Source organism: Pholis gunnellus, assembly GCF_910591455.1.
Source record: "Pholis gunnellus genome assembly, chromosome: 12".
In the NCBI taxonomy this organism is placed as follows: Eukaryota; Metazoa; Chordata; class Actinopteri; order Perciformes; family Pholidae; genus Pholis; species Pholis gunnellus.
In genome coordinates this window covers 20,471,977-20,494,321 of record NC_136539.1, presented here as the reverse complement: position 1 = coordinate 20,494,321, position 22,345 = coordinate 20,471,977, and the positions used below count along the sequence as shown (strand labels likewise).

The following is a 22,345-nucleotide window of genomic DNA, read 5'->3' as shown; positions in this document are numbered from 1 at the left end:
TATATACAGAGAGTGATGTTGCGCTTTGCTGGCTCTCTGTATATACACTTATCTTGTGCGTAGGAATTAACCAAACCGTGAAAACCACAAATTAAATTGAGGCCACAAATTACATCTCGTGCACACAAATGTATATATTCGAGACCTCGATATATATACAGTATATATATATATAGATATAGATATAGATCATTCTCTCTATGTAGTATCATCTCTGTAAAAAGGAAAGATACCTCTTTTTGTATACAGAGGCAAAATATGAGAAGTTTACAGTTCAGTTCAAACTTCCAAAAAGTTATTTTCCACCATAATGTAAGACGAGCTTAAGGGAGCAGCACTTAGAGGGCAAGGACGTGTAGCGTTGCACCTTGTTGCCCTGCACTAAAACAGAACGTTATTTGATCCCCAGCACTTTTTGGAGTTTATCTGCTCTCACTGTATTTACATACTGTAGGTTTTCCATTTTACTCTTATGTACCATAAACATAGACTCATAAGGGGGCATATGTCAGTGTTAACCATTCAATATGTCCCTGCTGTCGGCCTGATGCGCGCCTTAAACAATGAAGTGGGTTGAGAACATGAATGGAGGCATGAGAGCTTAGTTGAATGAGGTGCTCTAGTGTGGGTGCTACAGCTGAACTGATGAAAATGAATGTACTCACATCTAGGCCGCACAGCCGTGTGCTTGATTTATACAGTAAGTAGAGACATTTCCCTCTTGGTTTCTTTTCTCGTCCAGTCCCCTAATGAGGTGTACAGCTTTAAGAGGCCCGTTGACCTCTCGGTGATGAAGAGTGCTGAGAGCGGCGCTCACGTGTTCCTGAGAGGCGGGCTCCGGTCCAGCGAGGCCAAACGGCAGAATTGTGTCAGCCTGCTTTCAGCCAATCAGGTGGTCCGAGCGCTTCCGCCCAACAAGGTGCCCCTGAGGGAGGTCTACCCCAAAGGTCAGCCCTCAGGTCACACACACACGAGCTCAGCAAACGAGTGCAGACAGAGAGTTTGTATTCAGACTTGTTTTCTTGTTTGTCACTCAGACGTCACTCCTCCGATGACAGCGGCGTACCTGGAGGTGACCGATCTCAACTCCAAAAAAGTCAAATATATTCCTGTCCCAAGGTACAGATATCATTTTGCATCCTCCAGCGCCAGCTAGTGGTCAGAAACAGCATTGCTTTGAGAAAGAATGTAATATTTTGAAATATGATTTTTGGTTGTCATAGAATTGTTCTGTGTCACCAAAGAACTGTAGACGGCACTCGTCTCTCCAACTCTCTTTATTATTAGGGTCATTTTTCCTTGATGTTGCCAGACACTGATACTGATACACTGATATTTAGGTGTAAATGTTATATATATAGTGAAATTCTTGGTGCCCTTTTGATGACCTATCTTAGTGACTGCGTCTTGACTTTTCCTACATATTTGTGATCGGCAGGTCGACGACCGTGTCGCCTTACACCAGCTGGTTGTCCAAGGTGTCGGAGTCGGACGTGCTCATGGCTGCTCTCGGTTCCGGAGGCGTCGTCACGGTGGACATGGGTGGGTACGTCCGGCTCTGGGAGACGGGGTTAGACGCCCTGCAGCGATCGCTGATGGAATGGAGGAATATGATCGGGACAGAGGACGGCAGACCTTTACAGGTAATTTGTTTGAAAAGCTCAGTGTCGATTGGGTAAAGAATAGAAAAGCTTGCAGTTTCTCTCAACACCAGCAGGGGGCGGTGCTACTCTAGAAATAACTACAGCTGCATGTCACTCTGCAGCTTGCCTCACTTTGACAGAATATATTAGCTGCAGAAACATTCCTGATTTTATGCTCACCAGAATGTTTCCAGTCCCAAAATGTACGACCCGGCTGGGTGGGTGCGTATGAATGGACGGGCATTGTGCCGATGATGCAATAGGTTTGACCCTCCATATGGGTCAGAACATTTCGGACCAGCGTACTGAGAAAGCATTGTTCAGGTGCTCACATACACAACAGAGGCAGATACATTCTTCAGATAATGGAGCCTCCCAGATGTAGGGGGCGTTATCTGCAGAAGCCTTCACGTGGACGTCAAAGAGGCGGATCATACAAATTGGAAAATGTATTTTGGTGAAAAATAATCTGTTGAATCTTAATTAAGTAATACAAACTCACAAATTGATCATGAAGCATATTTTATGTGAAACCTTAGTAGTAGTATTTTTCATACAAACAGTATATATAATATACATTCTAGTATGAAATAAGTATAATAAGTCTAGACAGTATAAGCAGAGTAAGTAAGAGTTAAATAATGACTGTAAAGGCAGACAGAAGATTAATGGCTCTCATATATTCTTATCAATTTAAGCTACCCTCAAAAAAAAAAAATTATAATGAAACAAAAATAATTCACACTTGTATCCCTCAAATATAGTTTACAAACCTTTCTTTTGAAAACCACAAGCAAGTGAATCATTCTTAAATGTCTGTTGTTGTGCAGTGTACAAACTCTTAGAATATATTCATTATAAAGACACACCTGCACACCAATGCACACGTGGGACCTCTCTGTGGCCCCTAGAGGCCTCAGTAGTCCGGTCCTCTTTGAAGGGGCACCTTGAGTCCACTGAAGGGCACACAGACTCCCCCTGTGCTCTGGGTTAGCTCACCGACACCAACAGCAGCACTACTGTATTTAAACATACCCGCCTACAAGGCTCTCTGTATCACTGCTCAGAGATGTTCGCTACTTTACCCAACTGTTGACAACACATTGAGCAGTGTGTGTGTGTGTGTGTGTGTGCGTGACTGACATTGTCACATTATAGCACTGTTGACATCATCAACACACACACACATACCGATGCACAGGAGACATCAGTCATCATCTCTCTGCTCACACAACACACGTCTTTTGTTTAACTGGTGCCTACAGGCGTCTACAGGTACCCAGCATAATAAAAAACACGTTTATAGCAGTTCACTCTCATGTATCCAGTCACTCAGCCTCACACACACTACAGTATGGCTGTTTTTACTCCCGTATGTGAGTGTGTGGGTGTCTGTTTGGCCACCTGCCATCTTACCCCCGCCCCCCCCCCCTTGCACTACTGAAGTTAGCTTATCACTCACACGCACATCTACACTTGCTCGCTCCTTTAAAGTCCAAATTGTCTGCAGCAGTCCCTTGCAGACTTGTGCCACAATCTGTTAACGGTAACCTTCCTGAAATGTGCAAGTAACATTTTGGAACAAAGTTTTTAACCACATCACACAAATTACAAAGGTTTAGTTCTTACACAACTGTACGCTGCACACCTTGGATTCATTTACTCACATAAGACTCTCTACGCTCATGTACAGGCATGCATATATGCCATCACACAGACACACACTAGTATGTACTCAGGTTCACGCAGGGGCAAAAGTGGGCTCATTCACACACAAACACGCACACACACACACATACACATACAGATGCCGCCAATCCTAAATCACTCTCTGTCGTTAGGCGTCTAACGGGAGAATCAGAAATTTATGAGGCTATTAATCTCACAACACAAGGCGTGAACCGCAGATGAGAGACGTATAGAGGCGCTGAAAAGAAATGGAGAGGGGGGGAAAGGGATTGAGAGAGGAGGATGGGGTGAGGACATTGATTCCCACAGTCATAAAAATGAACTTTTCCCCGCCGCCCCTCACTCCTCTTCCCTCTCTTTTCATTTTCTGTTTCTCTGTCTCGGGGTGAAGGTGCCATCTTTAGCTTACAGGGACCAGAGGCAACAGCAGCAACAATTACCTTCCGGCCCATTAGTTTCTGAAGTGGTGTTGTCAATAGCGCGCCATGATTTTGCATCTGTTTGGAGCAGGAGAATCAACATGTCAGCTGTGGGATGTAGAGCTGACGAGATAACTGTTAATCAAGCAGACCAACCAAACTCACCCAGAATTAAACCTGTGGAAAAATAAGTTTCAATATGGCCACCAAGGCACACATTAGAAGTAAAATGAGAAATATCAAAAAATGCAGATAACATCAATAAGACTTTGTTTCAAGTGAAAGGTCTTTCCCTTCTCCTCAGTTTTGAACATCTATAGAAGCCATTTTAGTAGAAGCCTCCTGAAAACTAGTATGATTTTTAAATATTCAAGACGAAATTCGAGGCGGACAACAAAACAAACATCTTTCGGTGTTAATTAAGCGCTAAACCCTCAATAACTGAATTTCTGCCATAATGTGTGTAAGTGTGTTTCTGGAGGGGTTGCTGGTTCCTGAAGTTTTTTTTTTTCATTTCAATTTTATTGTTACTTGTTCTAGAAACGAGGTGTAATGTAACGGTTGATTAGGTTTATGTTATGACCACCAGTATATAGCTCCTGAGAGACCATGTTTTGTCCATCATTTTGGCGTGACAGACGTAAGCAGATCTGTAGAATGACAGATGCTAGGTGATCATATCTGAAACACTTTCTGCTATCTGATATCCTGTCGCTGCATTGCCCAAATGACTCGTGTCTCTTTCACGACCGGAGCGGGAAACTCGACCGAGCGCGGCCCCCACGAAGAGCCCAAAACGGACACATGTCGTAAAGCGTCGCTCATCGTTTTTCCTCAAACCAAAAGTGGAGCGTTCGTCACCCTTTTACTGGCTGTGACTGAGCCGGAACAGAATGAAAGAACACATTCACGAGGAATGTTGTCACCGGCCAGAGAGTTGTATCTATATGCGGTGTGACGACAAAGGCGGATTACCGAAACAAACCTGCATCCTGACAGCTCAACTTCCTCTCTGATGGACCTGTTTTCCGAGACACTTGCAAGCATCAGAGCCCAGCAGACGCACAGACACGGGCCTGATGGAGGTGGAGCTGTGTTGTCAGGGAAAAAGAGAGTGTGAGTGTGCGTGTGTGTGGTGTTTATCAAGCGATCGTAATCGCATTCATAAATGCTCAGCGAGAATGCTATGTCTAGCCGGTACAGCTAAGCCTTTGAAGCCACATTCCCGCGCATCAGGTGCACACTCTCGTTACCCAACATGGCGCAGGCATGTGTGCAGCAGAGCTCATGTTCTGCTGCTTGTTCTTTCGCTGTATGACTTCACCGGAGGTGAGCTCCTGAAGGTGAGCTGCGGTGACACGGCAGGCTCAGACCTCTGACCCTTTACCTCACCGCAGAGCTATGGCACCGAGCTCTCGCTGGTTACTGAGGTTTACAACACTGGTTCATGTGCCACCTACACACACACACACACACACACACACACACACACACACACACACACACACACACACACACAGAGACACACACACTCTTCCTGTGGATAACACCAGAGTAAAGGCTCTTTTGATACACTGATGCTCTGTTGGTTTGCAGCCGCATGGGACGGTGGGGATGTTTGTCATTTTAAATGACCCATGTTTGAGACCCTGCTGGTTGCTAAAACAGCCCCTCCCCCAAATCTCCTCACTGTTGTTGTCATGCGAGGAAAGCCAGTTTTTCTCATGTAGATCTGTAACGTCAACAGCCAACGCAGCTGGCCTGTAGCTGATGATCATTGTGTGTCTGCATATCTGTGTGTGTGTGTGTGTGTGTGTGGGGGGGTGTATTTGTCTTAAAACCTGACTGATACCAAAAATGTAATCAACACCTTTACCAACAGGGTCAACCAAAAATGATAATATTTTATAATCTTCCTAATTGTTGCAACTTTGCCAGATACACGTTGTAGTGGATTGCATTTAATTGTATAGGTGTACCTAATAAAGTGGACAGGGAGTGTATTTGGTTAAATGGATACACCTGCGATGAACTAATGTTGGTCGGACTCTAATTCCAACATGTTTTGCTGCTTATTTGTCTTTATTTCGGGTGTTTTTATATAACCGTTATCTCCGCCAGGCGTGAGCCTCTGGGGAGTTAATGGGTTCCGTCCTGTGTGTGTGTGGAGGCCGTATGTGTATTTGTCTGTCCTTGGCTAATCATGCGTGGGAAAAGCGAATGAGTGTTTCAGATATTAACAAGGTGTCCCTATGCATGACATTTTAAACCATCATCTACTTCCAGCGAGAAGGCAGAGGAGAAAAACAGCAGAAACACTTTGAGGAGGGTTTCTGAAAAACGTATTGTGTCAACACTTCCAGTAGGTCGGCACGGTGAGCTCGTTCCCACGATGAGTGTTATCTTGCCCTTGTAGTCTGACCTTGGTTTGTATCAGACTGACCCTTCTAATCCGCTCTAAATATAGAGAGCTCTGCCGACACAGCAGCTTCATGTAGAGGTGAGAACGGAGCCTGAGCTCAGTCGGTTTGAGGTGTGGACAGCGGGTTAGCAGAGGGACTGCTGCTCCTACTAGATAAGTGTCCGTTAAACCGCTCAGTCCGTGCCCAACCAATAAAAAAAACAGCAAAGATATAACACACACACACACACACACACACACACACACACACACACACACACACACACACACACACACACACACACACACACACACACACACACACACACACACACACACACTTGGCGGTTCACAACAAAACCTCATCCCCCACAGATACCATTCAAATTCCTGCAGTATGTAAGAATGCAGCTGAACTACAGGGGATGCACTTAGTCTCCCACTGAACCACTCATTCCTCTCTCACTCCCTGATGCGTGCCAGACTCTGGCGTTTGAGCCGGCATGCTGATTTTGGCATCGGCGGTGCCGTTGAGATGGCCCTGAGAATCCAGAGCTTTAACCTCTCCATGTCTCCGCTCCCTCCTTCTCCGTCACCAAGTCCTCTTAATGCTTTTGACTGTGCGCTAGGTAGTCACACATACTGACTCCAGCCCATCAGGAGCTAAACACAAAGAAGACGCGTCAAGAGAAGTTGTGTGAGCTTGGAAATGAAAGAAAAAAAAGTACAATCTCATGTATCTATCTTAGTGGCAAAGTGCGAGTACTACTAGAATTGATACCCAATGCATTTTCTTTGAAGCCTTTCCCAGAGAGGGTTTTAACAATGTCTACACACTGCAGCTTCTCTGATGAAACTGGATTCCCTAAGTGGTTTTGGAGTGTATAAACTATATACGTAGGTGGCCAGACCCCACTAGTGATGGTACAAGTATGTTTTTTTTTTCTTTTGTGTGTGTGTGAGTTGGGGCTGAACCGACCCTTTAAGCCTTATAAGTTAGAGCATCGGTTGAAGCTCATTTCAGAGGCACCTACACAGATGTGAGTCAGATGTGAGTTTGCCGAAAGTTATAAAAGCTGACCCACTTGGCGTCTCTCAATCCTCATCAGATCACCATCCAGAGGGACAGCGGCCTGGACGTCACCGCCCCGAAACACGGCAAGACGGACCCCAACAACGCTCCTCATGTTGGGGGGAACCAGTGGGCAGGAGGCACAGGTAAGCACCGGTTTTGTTACAGAGTCGGCAACATGCAGGAATCTGTGATGACGTTTACACACACACAGTGTAATGATTAGTATGATTGATGACACTTAAGAAGCAGGTACGGTGCTTAGTTGCCCTTGGGCAAGGCACCTAGCCTCAGCTCTGTACTTCTGTACTTCCAGAGAGCTGCCAGAATCAGATAGAGTGTATGTGACAATGTGATGGTGAACAAGGGTCATCGTAGTGGTGAATGGATTAGTTGGTTAATCCATTAGTCAGTCAACAGAACAACTATTGTGATTTTGAATTATTGTTAAAGTCATGTTATAAGTTGTGATGGGAATTATTTTTTCTTTTGTTTCTGAAATTGTATACACTAAACGATCAAATATACAAGAATCAGCTATAAATATATCGTCAAATAATTGTTAATTGCATCCCTGGTTTTCAACTTTTCATGGAAGGTATAAAAAATAAGCAGAGAAGCGCCGATCAGTAGTTCAACATTTACCCTTTCAATGTGCCGTGTTTACAGTCAAATGAATGCAGACTTTTTTTTTAATAGAAGTTCTCGGTCAAATGTTTGGTTTCAAATGCGTTATTTGTTACATAAAGTGCCTCCAACAACTGTGATTGGTTCATCACTAACGATATCTTTCGTCGCAGGCGGCAGGGACACGGCGGGGCTGGGGGGCAAAGGGGGCCCCTATCGGCTGGACGCGGGACACAAGGTCCACCAGGTCTCCCAGGCTGAGAAAGACGCAGTTCCAGAAGAGGTCCGCAGAGCCGCCCGCGAAATGGGTGAAAAAGCCTTCAAAGAAAGGTAGGTCGCTTTAAATACAGAAAATACAGTGATCGCATGCTAAAACAGTGAACATCCCAGTGTAGGGAAGCACGGGCGATCGTTAACCAATAACCCGTATCTAAAGTGAGTCAGCGCCACAGGTGGGAAACTACGTGAAGGTGAACAGATGTTTTGGACTGACTTTGTTTTTCCACTTTGGAAACTACCTAGAACTGAAATGTGTGTAATGTGGAACAGGTGTGTGTGTGTGTGTGTGTGTGTGTGTGTGTGTGTGTGTGTGTGTGTGTGTGTGTGTGTGTGTGTGTGTGTGTGTGTGTGTGTGTGTGTGTGTGTGTGTGTGTGTGTGTGTGTGTGTGTGTGTGTGTGTGTGTCGGCCTTTTTGTTCAGGGCATCTGTAGGGTTTTCTGGTCAGTCAGTCATCCCAGCTATAGTGCTCCATCCTGGGCAAACAACCACAGGCTGTAGGGCCCCAGTTGGATGGATGAGCGCAATGGTAGATCCCACTGGGCATCGTGTGTGTGTGTGTGTGTGTGTGTGTGTGTGTGTGTGTGTGTGTGTGTGTGTGTGTGTGTGTCTACACTTGCACATATTCACTTCAGAGGAGGGTTAAGAGTGCGCCCCTTTCACCAGCTCCACCATGAAGGCTGTCTCTGTTCTCCTTCGCATCAAACAGTTTCGTTTTCTTTACTTTCTTTTCTCCCCCCCCCCCCCCCCCCACCTCCCCTATCCTCCCCCATCCTCCCCCTTTCCTGCATGGCCCTTCTCATACACTAGCTGCTTTCACGCCAAGAGGACAACCTCTCTGACTCTCCTCTCTCTCTCTCTCCTTTTTGTGGCTCTTCTCTTCTTCCCTTGGTCTTCAGCCATTTCACTTGCTTTTTTAAATTTCTTCTTTGACACCCTTCCCCTCCCTCCCTCCCTCCCTCCCTCCCGCCTGTCTATCAGTGTCCCACTAAGCCCAGAGACAATCTTGTAGCTACATGCTGACACCCTGCTTCCAAGTAGATGTCACTGTACTTGACTGCTCTTGAACGCGGCAGGTGAGCACACACCACAGAAGTAAACCTCCAGAGGGGGGGCGGCTTGACTTTGTGTTGTCTTTCTTTCCTCATATCACAGGTCAACTCTGTCAGCCTTTTTCCATACGTTCTCATTCACTGATGTGTGTGCTCAATCCTTTGTTTGCTTAGCTTAAGTTTGAGTGTCAATCAAACTATGATCCCTCCGTAAGCTCTGGAGCACCTGACACACTCACACAAGCAAAAACAGGCTTAGGTATGCCTAAAACATGAAACACACACATACTCTCTGTGTCAAAGGTCAAAAATGAATTTTAAAAGTTTACATTTAATAATGTCATAATAGGTATATGTATTTTAATATACATTTTAAAAATCGGTTCAAAAATCAAGCATCGTGTGATGAAAAGAATCTCCTGGATGAGATTGTTTTGAGGCATTTTTTTTGCATTTATTGAACAGATGACAGCGTAGCAGCAGAGCGAGGGTTACAACGGGCCACAAAGGCCCAAAGGAACAGAGTCAAACCCAGGATGTTGTGCTTATATTACGCTGTAACTATTAAGCTTCCAAGGCGCTCCAGAAACTCTAGTTATGATTAATACAACACAAAACTAATAAATGAGAATAAGTTGAGTTTCCTTCAGCTGTGTATCCATAAGCCCCCCAAATGTGAAAGGGACACACCCACCAAAGCATTGCTCAAGAATTGATAAGCGTCGGATAAGTTGTGAATGTTTAGTGTTATTATTACAACACAGAAATGCTCACGGAAACATTTCGCAACTCAGCCACAGTGGGCAGTAAGTTTTGCACTTGTGTGCGAGGCTGCGACGGACAGATGTTCGACAGAACCAGCAAGTAAATGCAAAGCCAGAGTTTGACTCTTCTTTAGTCGTTGTGTTTTCTGTAATCAAATGCATCATTTGCAGAATAAAATCAGAGCAAATCATCTATTGTCAGCGACCTGTGAGCGGCTGGTCTTGTGGATGGAAGGCTACTGCCGGTGCGGTTTGTGTAGTCGCAGGGAGTGTCCGCACAACTCGCTGTTTTTGTGTCTGTTTGTGTGGGAAATGTCCGTGTCCAGAGCAGACTCTCTCTCTCTCTCTCTGTATTTGTCATTCACTCGGTTTCTCCCGGTTAAGTCAAGGTTCAGGAATTTGAAGGAAATAGCCGCAGCCACTGGCCAGAGTGTCTGCTCACCGCATACACTCTCACGCATCCTCTCACACACACACACACACACACATGTGCACACCTAGGAATGTGTGGAGGAAGTCACTCTATGTGCCTGTCTGTGGGCTGACATGATGTGGTGTGAATGCAAAGGAACAGACGGGAGGGACTGTGTGTGCTGGTCAGAAATAACTATAACGTGAGTGTGATGCAGGACATTGTGTGTCATGAGCGGGAATAGCTATGCAGGAATTGTCGCTTACTGTTTGTAAACACAAAGTTCAAAGTTTACCTTCATTTAGTCGTCTTATTACAGACATTATGTTGTTGGATGTCCTCTGAGTGAGTTTGTAATCTTTTGTGATTGCATGGCTGATGCCAGCGCAGTCTACACAATATGTTTGTCTCACTCTGCTCTCGTGCAACCAGTCTCTCTCTCTCTCACACACACACACACACACACACACACTCACACAGGTTTGTTGCAAGCCGTGACACATAAAGTCAAAGCCTCCTTCAACCCCTACCTGTGTTTTGGAGTCACTGCTCTGTATCTCTGTGGATGTCATGGTCTGGTTGTCACCAAAAGTTTCAAACACCTGGCAGCGACCCCCCCCCCCCCCCCCCCCCCCACCTGTTTCTGATTGGTTCACACATGGTGAGGGTAGGGGGACCCTTACCACACCCGAGGAGGATTCTGTGTCCATGTGTGTCAGCCAGACTTAAGTACCTGCGCAGTGGGATTATTCTGATAAGCTCGGCTTTGGGGGGGCGCAGCCCACCTGTCTTGTCATGTCCACAGGTGTGATTTAGAGAACACACACACACACACACACACAAAAGGAGCTCCATATGTAACAGCAATGACCCCTGTGTCAGTGTGTCCACAGGAAGACATTTCTCAGTCTATCTTTCATTCTGTCTTTCTCTATCTACCTGAAATCGAGAGGCCGACACAAGAGCAGTTGCTCAGATACAAACTATAAACTGCAGAATAAACGCACAAACCTGTTGCGGTTCCTTTGATTGGCCAGTGAGATTTAGAGTTTTTTTTACCTGTGGTTGCGCTGCAGAACAATGTATGATTCAATGCATCCAAGGGGACATGTGATTGACATGTTTACAGATTGTGTACCTTTTTGAACTAAATCTGTCCGGGTTGGAAGAAAACCGCTTGTACTGAATGAAGTCACCTCCGTTAAAGACCTTTGAAGCTGAAAGTCAGAAGCAAAAACTATAAATCCAACAAACTGCATGCTTGAATATAATGTGTAGTTTGTCTGAAACGTATCAAATCAAGTCATCCGTGTGTTTCTCTGTCCCTTCATCTCAGGTTGAAGGAGATTAATATGAGCGAGTATGACGCTGCCACGTACGAGCGCTTCTCCACCGCCGTCAGGAGACAAGTTCAGTCTCTACGCATCATCCTGGACAATTTACAGGTCAGCTTCCCTCCACTTGGCGTCACACTTCTATAGTTTAAACGTGATTAATGGTCTTATTACATAATCCTCAACACTGTAGAACACACACCCATGTTGCTTCAGAGTCGGTCAGTGAAGCTTTGAAAATAATCTATTTAAACATCGTAATTAAAGTCTTATTGTCTGACTTTACGTTCTTTGGTTTAAACAGATTTTTGACTTGACATGTCTGCCTGTTCAGGTCAGTTTAGTTAAACAATTTTAGCAGAAGCAAAACCACGGAATAGCTTTTTACTGTACAGACAGTTGACCCTGGCCGGTCACAAAACAAAAGTCGTGTTGAAGTTGTTAGATGACAATCGGTTGACCTTATACGACCACAGGGGCAGGAAGGAGGGGGCGCTGTCCCACCGGAGCACCCTGATTGGTTCATAGAATGAAAAGCAGGAGCATGGGGGAGTGGTGGTTAAAAATCCAGGATGTGATATTGTCTCCATTTCAATATTTTGGGTTAGATTTTCCTCCCTTTGTTTGAGCTTCTTAGGGGAAATGTGTGTTGATGCATGGCTGTGAGAGTGTGTCAGTGTGTGTGTGTGTGTGTGTGTGAGTATGTGACGAGAGGAAAATCACGCAGCATGTGAGAATGATTACAGAGCAGCGACACTAAGCCTCGCTCTATTATTCTCCTGTCCAGGTGTGAAGTTTGTACAGTATATGTTGTGGTAGGTGGGTGTGGGTGTGTGGGTGTTGTGTGTGTGCGTGTGTGTGTGTTTGTGTTTTCCATCCAGCTGTTTGCAGCCATGCCAGCGCTGGCTTTGAACCTGAACTTTGGTTATTGTTTGTATTGGTCCTCGTAGCCCCGGGCTTCTTTCCCGCTGTAAAGACTTCTGGAGATTATACCAATCTCAGCAGGCGGGAAGCTGTGAAGTCATGTTATTTGTATCATACCTGAAGAGTGATTTAAGGAGTCACACACACACACACACACCTAACCATAGCTGGCGAGCTTTCAATAAACTGATTGTGTATTGTTTCCAGCCGTCGTCAGTCTCCCTGAAGGGAAACCCCTCTCTACTTATCTCTGAACAAAGAGCTGGCTCCCCAAACGTAAACACCGGCACGTCTTCATCAAACGTATCAGAGCAGGAAATCAGTCCTAACTGGCCAAAATAAATCACAGAGAGACGCATATTTGCTCTGAATTTTACACCCAAGGAAATAGAAACTTTTTTTTTTGTTCTATTTAAATTACCAGGGAAACTACTCGTATCTTTAGCAGAGGTGTCGTAACCTGTTAGGAGCCATGCAGAGGGAGGAGAGATATCTTGGGGATGATTCATGAGAGGGAGCTTCTTACATTGTCAAAAATAGAAATCTTGTGACCGACCTTGTGCATGATGCAATTGCTCCATGAACAAGAGAAGAAGAGAGCTCAGCAAAGTGACCTCACGCTTTGTGGCAACTGGAATAATGTGCGTTTTAATCCTGCACCACTCAGCGTTAAGTGATGGAAAATAGACCCACGGCTGAACAGCTTCTCCTTTTGTTCAGTCCATTGTGTTCACCAGCTATCTCAGATGTAGAGCATCATTCAATGTGTGTGTGTGTGTTTGTATCTGGATGAGCTGCGTGCTGCTACGTCGCCTGTGCCCAAGACAAATGTCTCCTTAAGGAGACGATAAAAGGCTAATCTTATCTAATCGAAACAAGTATTGTTACAACCCCGATCAGAAGTCATGAGACCTGTGCTGTGTGTGATCTATGTTCTTTTGTGTGTACACATGTCATGCGTTATGTAAAAAAAAAACAACCTCCGTATCATCGCCATGATCCCCGTGACCCAAAGTGGAGGAGCGGATTGTGTTCCTGCTTTTGTTTACCTCCTGTTCTGTGAAGCAGCGCCTCCTTCCTCAGGGAGCGAGCCGAAGAGGGGAGAAAGTGCTTTTCCTCTCTTCTCCCTCCTTCCATGTGACCACCGCACAAACAAGTGACTTCTCACAGGCCGACTCTCTGATCAACAGTTAGCACACTATATATATATATATATCTATATATATAACGGGGGGGGGGGGGGTTAGTAATGTATGTGCAACTGGCCCCGAGCTCATTTTCTACTCATGCTGTCTGTACTGTAAATCTTTCTCGTCTATAATGTGTCAGCCTGAATTACAACTGTCTGGGTTTTCCCCCCTCATTTCACAATCTGCCCCACCAAAATGAGATCATTGTCCCCAGACAGATTTTGAAATGTATTTATTTATTTTGTTGATTAGTTCATAAATGTGTGTGTGTCTGTGTGTGTGTGTGTGTTTTCAGGCTAAAGGGAAGGAGCGGCAGTGGTTGAAGAACCAGGCTCTGGGAGAACTGGACGATGCTAAAATCATAGACGGACTGACGGGAGAGAAGTCTATATACAAACGCAGGGGAGAGCTGGACCCAGAGGTGTGTGTGTCTGTGTTGTTACAGATATTTAAACCACACTTTTATTTTTCCAGAGCCACACCTCCAAAAACACGCACACTCTCCCAGACTAACACATCATTTTGACCTTTATCTGTCATACGATACATTCCAGTGGTGTGTGTGAGATTATTATTAAACCCTGTGCTTCACACACAGTTTCTAGTCATTTCACATGTATGGTTGAGTATATACACACACACACACACACACACACACACAGCACAGAGATAGTTCCCACACTAATCATACAAACACACACCAACCATAATGTGCATGCCATGTTTTTCCTCCTTATTTAGCTCCAAGCACTGCATATTTGTGGTCTGGGGTGAAGATCTAAAATGAAGTAATTGGCACCAGTTCTTTAAACCTTGCCCTTGTGTCGACTGTTATTTTAAGTGAGCTGCACCAAATTCCTCAAAAACATTTTCCAAAGTAGGTATTTTCTTTGATTTAGTCATTAGTCGCGGCCGATTTTCTCTGAAGATTTTGTGTTTTGTGTGTTTGTTTGTTTTTTTTACAGCTGGGCAGTCCTCAGCAGAAGCCGAAGCGTCTCCGGGTGTTGGTGGACGTGTCGGGCAGCATGTACCGCTTCAACGGCATGGACGGCAGGCTGGAGCGCTCCATGGAGGCCGTGTGTATGGTCATGGAGGCTCTGGAGAGCTACGAGCACAAGTTCAAGGTGAGATTGGCTTTGGACAAAAGCATCTGCCACAGTTACTGAGGTGATACCATATTGACTGTACCATCACAACACAGCACTATGTTACTTTTTCAACACTTATTTAGGTCATAGTTTGTTACCCAGCCTAGAGAGAAGGGGGGGGTATGACTGTGTGTAAAAAAGTTGACGGGAGACAGACTTCTTGGCCCCTAAGAGACACTCAACCCAACCTTGTACTGATCACATATCAGTGGCTCACGCACACACACACACACACACACACACACACACACACACACACACACACACACACACACACACACACTCTTCCATGCTGCTGATCACATGTCGTGTAACTGCTTTCTTTACATAACAAAATAAAAGTGCATCTGATATCTCATAAGGCATCTTGTTTGTGCCCCGTGATATCTGCAGTCTTAGGGGTGTGTGTGTGTGTGTGTGTGTGTGTGTGTGTGTGTGTGTGTGGTAGGTCAACAACTAGGCACTTAATAGATTAATGTCCTATTTATTACAGCCATGAAACCCCACTTACGTACATACTGATGTTGTAAGAAAAAACACTCTTTTAAAAACTTTAATTTTAGTGATTTCAATTCTATTCATATTTGAATTTTGAAAGTACAAAATAGATTTGACATTGTGAAAAATAAAAAGAGGCTTCCTACCCAGCAACAGCAGCGTTATGAACAGATGAGACACACAGCCGCATACCTCTGACCACCACAGTCATAGCTGCCCATATTAGAAATGACCCATACACATAATACCTGGGTCCTGGAATAGATGACTGGAGCCCACAGTGCCGGGCTGACCCGGGTCTATGTAAGCCGCTTGTGACGTATGGTCCGCGGGAGGCGTGTACACTTTCAGGGTTAACGTACTGTAGCTGTGCAGCTTGGAACGAGGATAGTCTTCTGTAAGTTACGAGCTGACATTTCGGCGCCGTCACACCTGAGTCTTTACACCTCAATCCACGTACTATTCCAGGCCGTGCATGAGGAAGGATACAAGGGGTTGACACCACGCAACAATAGAATTTCGTCATTCTTTCCATTCATGTTCATGTGGTGGGATTTTGTCTTAATATAACTGTTTTTGTCTGCGCAGTACGACGTCGTGGGCCACTCGGGCGACGGCTACGACATCGAGCTGGTCAGAGCGGATAAAGTGCCCAAGGATAACAAACAGAGACTCAAAGTCCTCAAGGTACACGTTCATCATCAGTCCGCTCTTGTTTTGTCTCTGCACACCTGTTGTTCCCACACATACCAACCCAAACAGACTGAAAACAACGGTTTGTATTCTAATGCTTTCATTCTCTCTCGTTAACGTGGGAAAGTTGCGACAGTGCTGCAAAAATGTCGTTGTTGTCTCGAGTGGCCATTCAGATTTGGGTGAACTGGCCTCAAATTAGCATATGTGTACAATCCTCTTAGCTATTTGCAGCAGCCGCTCCTCCCGTTCTCAAGGTCCGCCACCACAAACAACTTCTCCACCTGTGCGATAAACTGGATAATGCACTGGATGTCTGAACGTCTTATTAAACCTTTTTTCTCTTTGGCCTGTTTCCTCCTCCTCCTCCTCCTCCTCTTCCTCCCTCGCCCTGCAGAACATGCATGCCCACTCTCAGTTCTGCATGAGCGGCGACTACACACTGGAGGGCACCGACGCCAGCATTAAGGAGCTGGCGCGAGAAGAGGCCGACGAGCACTTCGTGGTGGTGCTCAGCGATGCCAACCTGGAGCGCTACGGCATCCGGCCCGAGCGCTTCGCCCAAGTCCTGACCTCTGACCCGCAGGTCAACGCCTTTGCCATCTTCATCGGATCCCTCGGCGATCAGGCTGAAAGGTGAGGAGGCGGAGACGGGGGATGGGGGCATCTGGGTGGCTTTAAGTTGAGAGTGCAAATAAGGGAGGCAAAGGAGGAAATTAAAGAACATAAGCCAAAAGAAGGATACATATGACAGGAAGTAAGTGCAAAATAAGATGAGGGAAAGTATAGGAAAAGATGCCCGAGAGGGGAGAGAAAGGTAGCAATGAAAGAGGAGCGGGGACAAGGAGATGACGTCCATACAAATAACTCATTATGGCTGGTATTTGAACAGTAGCCATGTTGTCAATTTTAAGGATCCGGCTAAAGACACTCCACTCAAAGTTCATCTCGACTGTAGCCGCTCATCCAAAACCAATAAAGAACAACTAGACTTCAAAGTGAAGTGGAACAATGACTCTCCAATTCAGTGTCTCTGAGGCCTGCTCGTGTTGCTGCTGGTCCGGCTGACCTTAGTTGTCACATCCCAGATTACGTCCTGAGCTTAGCAGGCGGGACAAAAGAGGCGTAAAGTGCGCTCTTCTGTCTGCTTTGAGGAGCCTCTGGCTTCATGGTTAGAAAGCAGTCACGAGCTCAAGGACCTTCAGATCGACAGAGACCTGTTATGCACCCCGCTCATGACTCTGTGAAGAGTAAGAACAGCAAGAAAGCAAAGAAAGAGACCTCTGACCCTCTAAAACAGCGACAGGAGGAATTACTCTTTAACTCCCGATGCGAAGGTCGGGTAGAAATTAACTCTGTAAGACGGTTCAAGCTATTTACAGTTTATGGGTTGAAGTCAGAATGTGAGGAGAGGAATGAGACGGATATATTCACCTGTCATGGAAGCACGCACGCATATGGGGAAGCTATAGAGTTACGTAGTTTTATGTCGGGACAGCTTATGTTCCTGTTGACTGCCCATGCTGGTGTGTGTGTCCTCGTGTAGAGGACAAACTACCGATTGAACAAGAGGAATGTGTACATGGGGGGGAATGAACGAATATAGAAAGAAAGAAAGAGTTCCATCAGATGTAGTGGGTTTAAATAAAAGAACGAAATGGAAGTATTGTTCCTACACTCCTCCATGTGAGTGGCAGCCCTTTCATTCACAAAACACTGTACTCTGTCCAGCACCAATTCACCCGGCAAACAAACAAAGTCCGTCTTTCTCTTTCCGGGAAACGATGCTGTTGCTAAAGCTCAGTCCCTCTAGTTTGACCTCAAACTTCTATCTGCGTTTTTTTTTCTTCTTCTTCTTTACTTCAGACTCCAAAAGACCCTTCCGGCAGGGAGATCCTTCGTGGCCATGGACACCAAGCAGATCCCCCAAATCCTGCAGCAGATCTTCACATCTACGATGCTGTCCAACGCCTGAGACCGACACGAACGCACTCACTCGCTCACCTCTTATCTCACACATTCAAAACCTCAAGATTTGCTCTGACAAAGCTGGGAAGCTTGTCAGACTTTAAGGTTGTGACTCATCGCGGTCCTGAACCCGCCTTCTGTATCAGATTATACAACTTTATTTCAGCTGTATCAGTACTGACGACTCTCCTTGAAGGGAAGAGACTGTTGTGGTTATTATTTTTACAGAAGCCTTCAGTCTGTCAGACAAATCTAAACGCTATCGCTCTGCAGTGTCCCTCTAGGAATAGCTACCGTACCCTGTGGTCTGTTAAAAAGCCTGTGATCTTGTGTATGACTGTACTCCACTCTAAAATCAGACGCACTGTCTCGGAAACAACAGTGACATTCTGAATGCCTGGAGCCTGTCTCAGACCCCGTGTGGCGATCAAACACACGGCCCTAACCTGTTGTTGTTTTCGACCAACTGCGCTGACGCACGCGCCGCATACGTCTTCGTCCTGTTTTGGGTTGTCAGCAACGTTACTCAGAGAAGGGAGGGTCGTGAACTTGAAACGGCCCTCACTCATTTGGACTTCCTCGTCATTTATCGTCTGTCGCACGGAAAAAGGCGCACACGCACACACACACACACACACACACACACACACACACACACACACACACACACACACACACACACAGGAAGGAACCACCTGACCCGACCGACACTTGGATGTGACGAACGGCAATAACTTTGCTCCAGAGGAATGCTGGGACTGTGACCAGGGAATTTCCCCCCACCTGACTGCGCACACTCTTTATAGGCAGCCACTGTTGCACAACCACCAGCTGTGTGTGTGTGTGTGTGTGTGTGTGTGTGTGTGTGTGTGTGTGTGTGTGTGTGTGTTCTCATACAGCATCTATGACAACATGCACGAGCCCTTTCCTTCCTTGCTGCTGGACCTCGATCGCTCGTCTCAGTCCTGCAGGAATCCGAGATCCCCTTTCATTGCCAGACCTCCCACTCCTCCAACACCTTTGGCCCCTGCAAGGAAAATCAGGAGGAAAAGACTCTGACGTGTCAGTGTGTGTGTATGTGTGTGTGCGTGTTTTAGTTGTGCTCTTTTAGGGATTAAGTGCACACAGACCTGTGTTTGTGCTCGATGACAACATGCTGTGCAGTCAGATTAATTAATTTGCCCGGTTCTGAGCCAACGTGCATCCGATACTGTATCGGTTTAGCCCCTGGTTGTGATACTTGGTGTTCACGCCTCACCACGGTGGACTCATGGGATCAATAGAACAGCCTTACTAACTATCAGTCTCCATTGATCGCTCTATAGAGGGATGTGTTTTTATTAACTCACTTCCGTCCCCCTTTGACTCTCTCTCTCTCTCTCTCTCTCTCTCTCTCTCTCTCTCTCTCTCTCTCTCTCTCTCTCTCTCTCTCTCTCTCTCTCTGTGTTTCTCTCACTCTGCTGAATAGCTGGAAAGAGCAAAAGTGACCTCGGTTAAAACTGGACGTGTTTCTCTGTAGACGTTTGCCTTCACGTCATATGTTTGCAGTTGAAACTCCATGATTGGGTTTGTCGGCATTTCAAGTGTGCATATTATAAATCATATTATAATCACATGCATTTTGAATCATTTTAGTTTTATTTAATTGTACATTGTTGTAAGTTTATGTGTAAAAGTAATGTACAAAATTTTAATAAATCCTGGTAACATTGCCCAGTTGATTCCCCAGGTCTGTTACATGATTAATCACAACTGTGCTTCTGACCTTTGCATGCGTAAACATCGGTCCCTTATACTCACTGTCCAGAGAAGATTAGATGGATTTGTTCATTTTGAATGTTTTCAGATGAAATAAAGGATTAAGTATTTGAGGTTGAGAGAATTCTCAGACAAGCAAAGATTCCCCAAATACTGCAGCAGATCTTCATATCACACACACACTCACCTCTTATCTCACACATTCAAAACCTCAACATTTTCTCTGCAAGCTCGGAAACTTGTCAGACTTTAAGGTTTAAGGTTGTGACTTATCACGATGTGTCCTTAACCCGCTTTCTGTATCAGATTATATAACTTAACTTCAGCTGGATCAGTACTGAAGACTCTCCGTTTTGTATGATAAGACGAGATAATGGAGAAAGTGTGCACTGTGTGCGATTGTGTTCTTGGAAGCTGAGACCGCTCAGCTTCACTCTCGTTGCTCCCCTGGTCACTCTTTCCGTGTGTTGTAATGATCCATCGACGCAGCCACAATCACCCAGCCCGCTCTCACTGACAAGCCACAGCCACAGCAACACTCGCTATGCAGCTCTTCACAATTCAAATGTCACGCTATGTGGTCAGATGCCGTGCTTTGCTCTTCCTTCACTGTTCTGGAAAAGAGGGTTCTGAAGATCGTTCATGTGTTCAGTCACTGGTTTGTTCCAAACAAACCTCTGGACAACTGAAACATGTCTTCTTGTAGGAAAGAGGACTTTATTCCGGAGAAGGTACATCTGACTCGTGGAAGTTAGAATCAATCAAACTTTATTTGTACAGCACCTTTTATACAGGTTAGTGCAGTTCAAAGTAAGATAGTTTGGACTGTGAAAACAACAGAAAATACAAAGCAATTTCACAATTTCAGACCAATGCACAAGACAATAAAATGACACATAACAAAATTATAATATTTAATGAAAGCTATAATAAATGTAATAATAGTAAAACAGTGTGAAATAAAAAATAGATTGATAAAAACTAATACAATTACACAATTTAAATACAATAAAACAATGAAATTGATATTTTTTTCAACTTAAATACAATAAAATACGCGAAAGAAATAATGTAAAAATTATTTTTAAAATTCTATAAACTGTTTTTAATCAAAGGCCTGGCTGAATAGGTGGGTTTTAAGTTTACGTTCAAAGATTTCCTCAACACCTCCAACAGCTCTCATGTTGAATGTCTCATTAAAACTCATTAAGTGGCGGTCAAGTCAGTTTATCAGCTGGTGCATTTAAATGAAAATGATTCAGATTATTACTTGACTGTATTGTATGTCTGCATTGTTATATTACTCACTGCCTTGGCCACGTCTGGCCTCTATGGAAATAGTAATATGGTTGTAATTACATACTGTCTGTTCCACTTTCCTTCCTGTACCACAACTGCTTTATTGACACACTGTTTATCACCATGGATTTGCAATGACAAAGTGACTCTCAGAATGACTTTAAGCGCTCACACCTGGTCTGCCTGTTCTGTAAAGCCCCGTATGATTACAGCGGAGAGATAAGACGTCTAGACCAGGATGGTACTACAAGCATTAGTCAGTGTTACTGTGTTTGTTTGGTGTTTGTCCCCGTCTTACACGTTCAGATAATGCTCTATGAGTCAGTCGCCGTTTCTGCAGTTGTGGAAAAAAATCAGCAGAAACTCTGGTGATTCACAACTTGAAGCAAACTATTTTTGGGGTTACTTTTGGCCGATGTCATCACATTTCAGTCCCTGTGTTTAACGAAACAAATAACGCAGGCAGGACATAATAAGTGCGACTGTCTCGGGTGTTGACTGCAGCGTGATGGATCCCTATACAGACCACAGAGGGACACCTCAGGGAGACATTGTCCGGTTCGATGTGATTGATCGCCGATCTCGGGGCAACCCAGCAGGGCAGAGCAGACGGGGCCGAGTGATTGTCCACAGTGTTTGTCTCTAAACAGTAGAAACAGCAGCGTGTGTGTGCGCTCATTTGGCTGTAGGCGGTGTGATTGATGCCAGCCTGTATGTTTGTACGTGTGATCACAGTGCAGGAATGTTACATGTAATAGCATGGTTTGGCATAATGATGTGGTCGGTAGATGTGTGACGTGTAGTTTTATGAGTTTGTAGCCATGTGTGAGGGTTTTCTAGTAATGAGCAATAGTGAAATCAGGGGAACCGGAAGCTTTTTAAGTAGGAGAAAATAATGATGTCAGCCTGATAACGTACAGAAAGATGCAAAGCAGACATGAAGGGAAGCATCTCCCCAACACTGCTGTGACTGTGGGTGAGCACTTAGGGGTAACGACACACACACACACACATGAGGTGCTTCAATTCCCCTGTGGTGGTATAGACAGGCAGCTGGCGGCAGTCCCAAAGTTTTATGGCAGATTCATTAGGCAGTAATAACAGTCCAGAGTCAATAGTGTCCACTAATAACTGTGTGTGTGTGTGTGTGTGTGTGTGTGTGTGTGTGTGTGTCTGTG

The 22,345-nt window shown here is 45.1% G+C and overlaps 1 protein-coding gene across 1 annotated transcript in view; it reads left to right on the top strand.

Moving 5' to 3' along the window:
* The window catches only part of vwa8 (von Willebrand factor A domain containing 8), a 54,146-nt gene extending 34,324 nt beyond the window's left edge, over positions 1-19,822 (top strand). Inside the window, exons 34-44 of the mRNA XM_079170940.1 lie at positions 743-947; positions 1,038-1,119; positions 1,439-1,643; positions 7,262-7,370; positions 8,025-8,181; positions 11,692-11,800; positions 14,099-14,224; positions 14,769-14,927; positions 16,038-16,136; positions 16,540-16,778; positions 18,009-19,822. Of these exons, the coding sequence (XP_079027066.1) occupies positions 743-947; positions 1,038-1,119; positions 1,439-1,643; positions 7,262-7,370; positions 8,025-8,181; positions 11,692-11,800; positions 14,099-14,224; positions 14,769-14,927; positions 16,038-16,136; positions 16,540-16,778; positions 18,009-18,117 (1,599 nt within the window). The 3' untranslated portion in view covers positions 18,118-19,822. The remainder of the gene's footprint in view (positions 1-742; positions 948-1,037; positions 1,120-1,438; positions 1,644-7,261; positions 7,371-8,024; positions 8,182-11,691; positions 11,801-14,098; positions 14,225-14,768; positions 14,928-16,037; positions 16,137-16,539; positions 16,779-18,008) is intronic.
* The last annotated feature ends 2,523 nt before the right edge of the window (positions 19,823-22,345 follow it).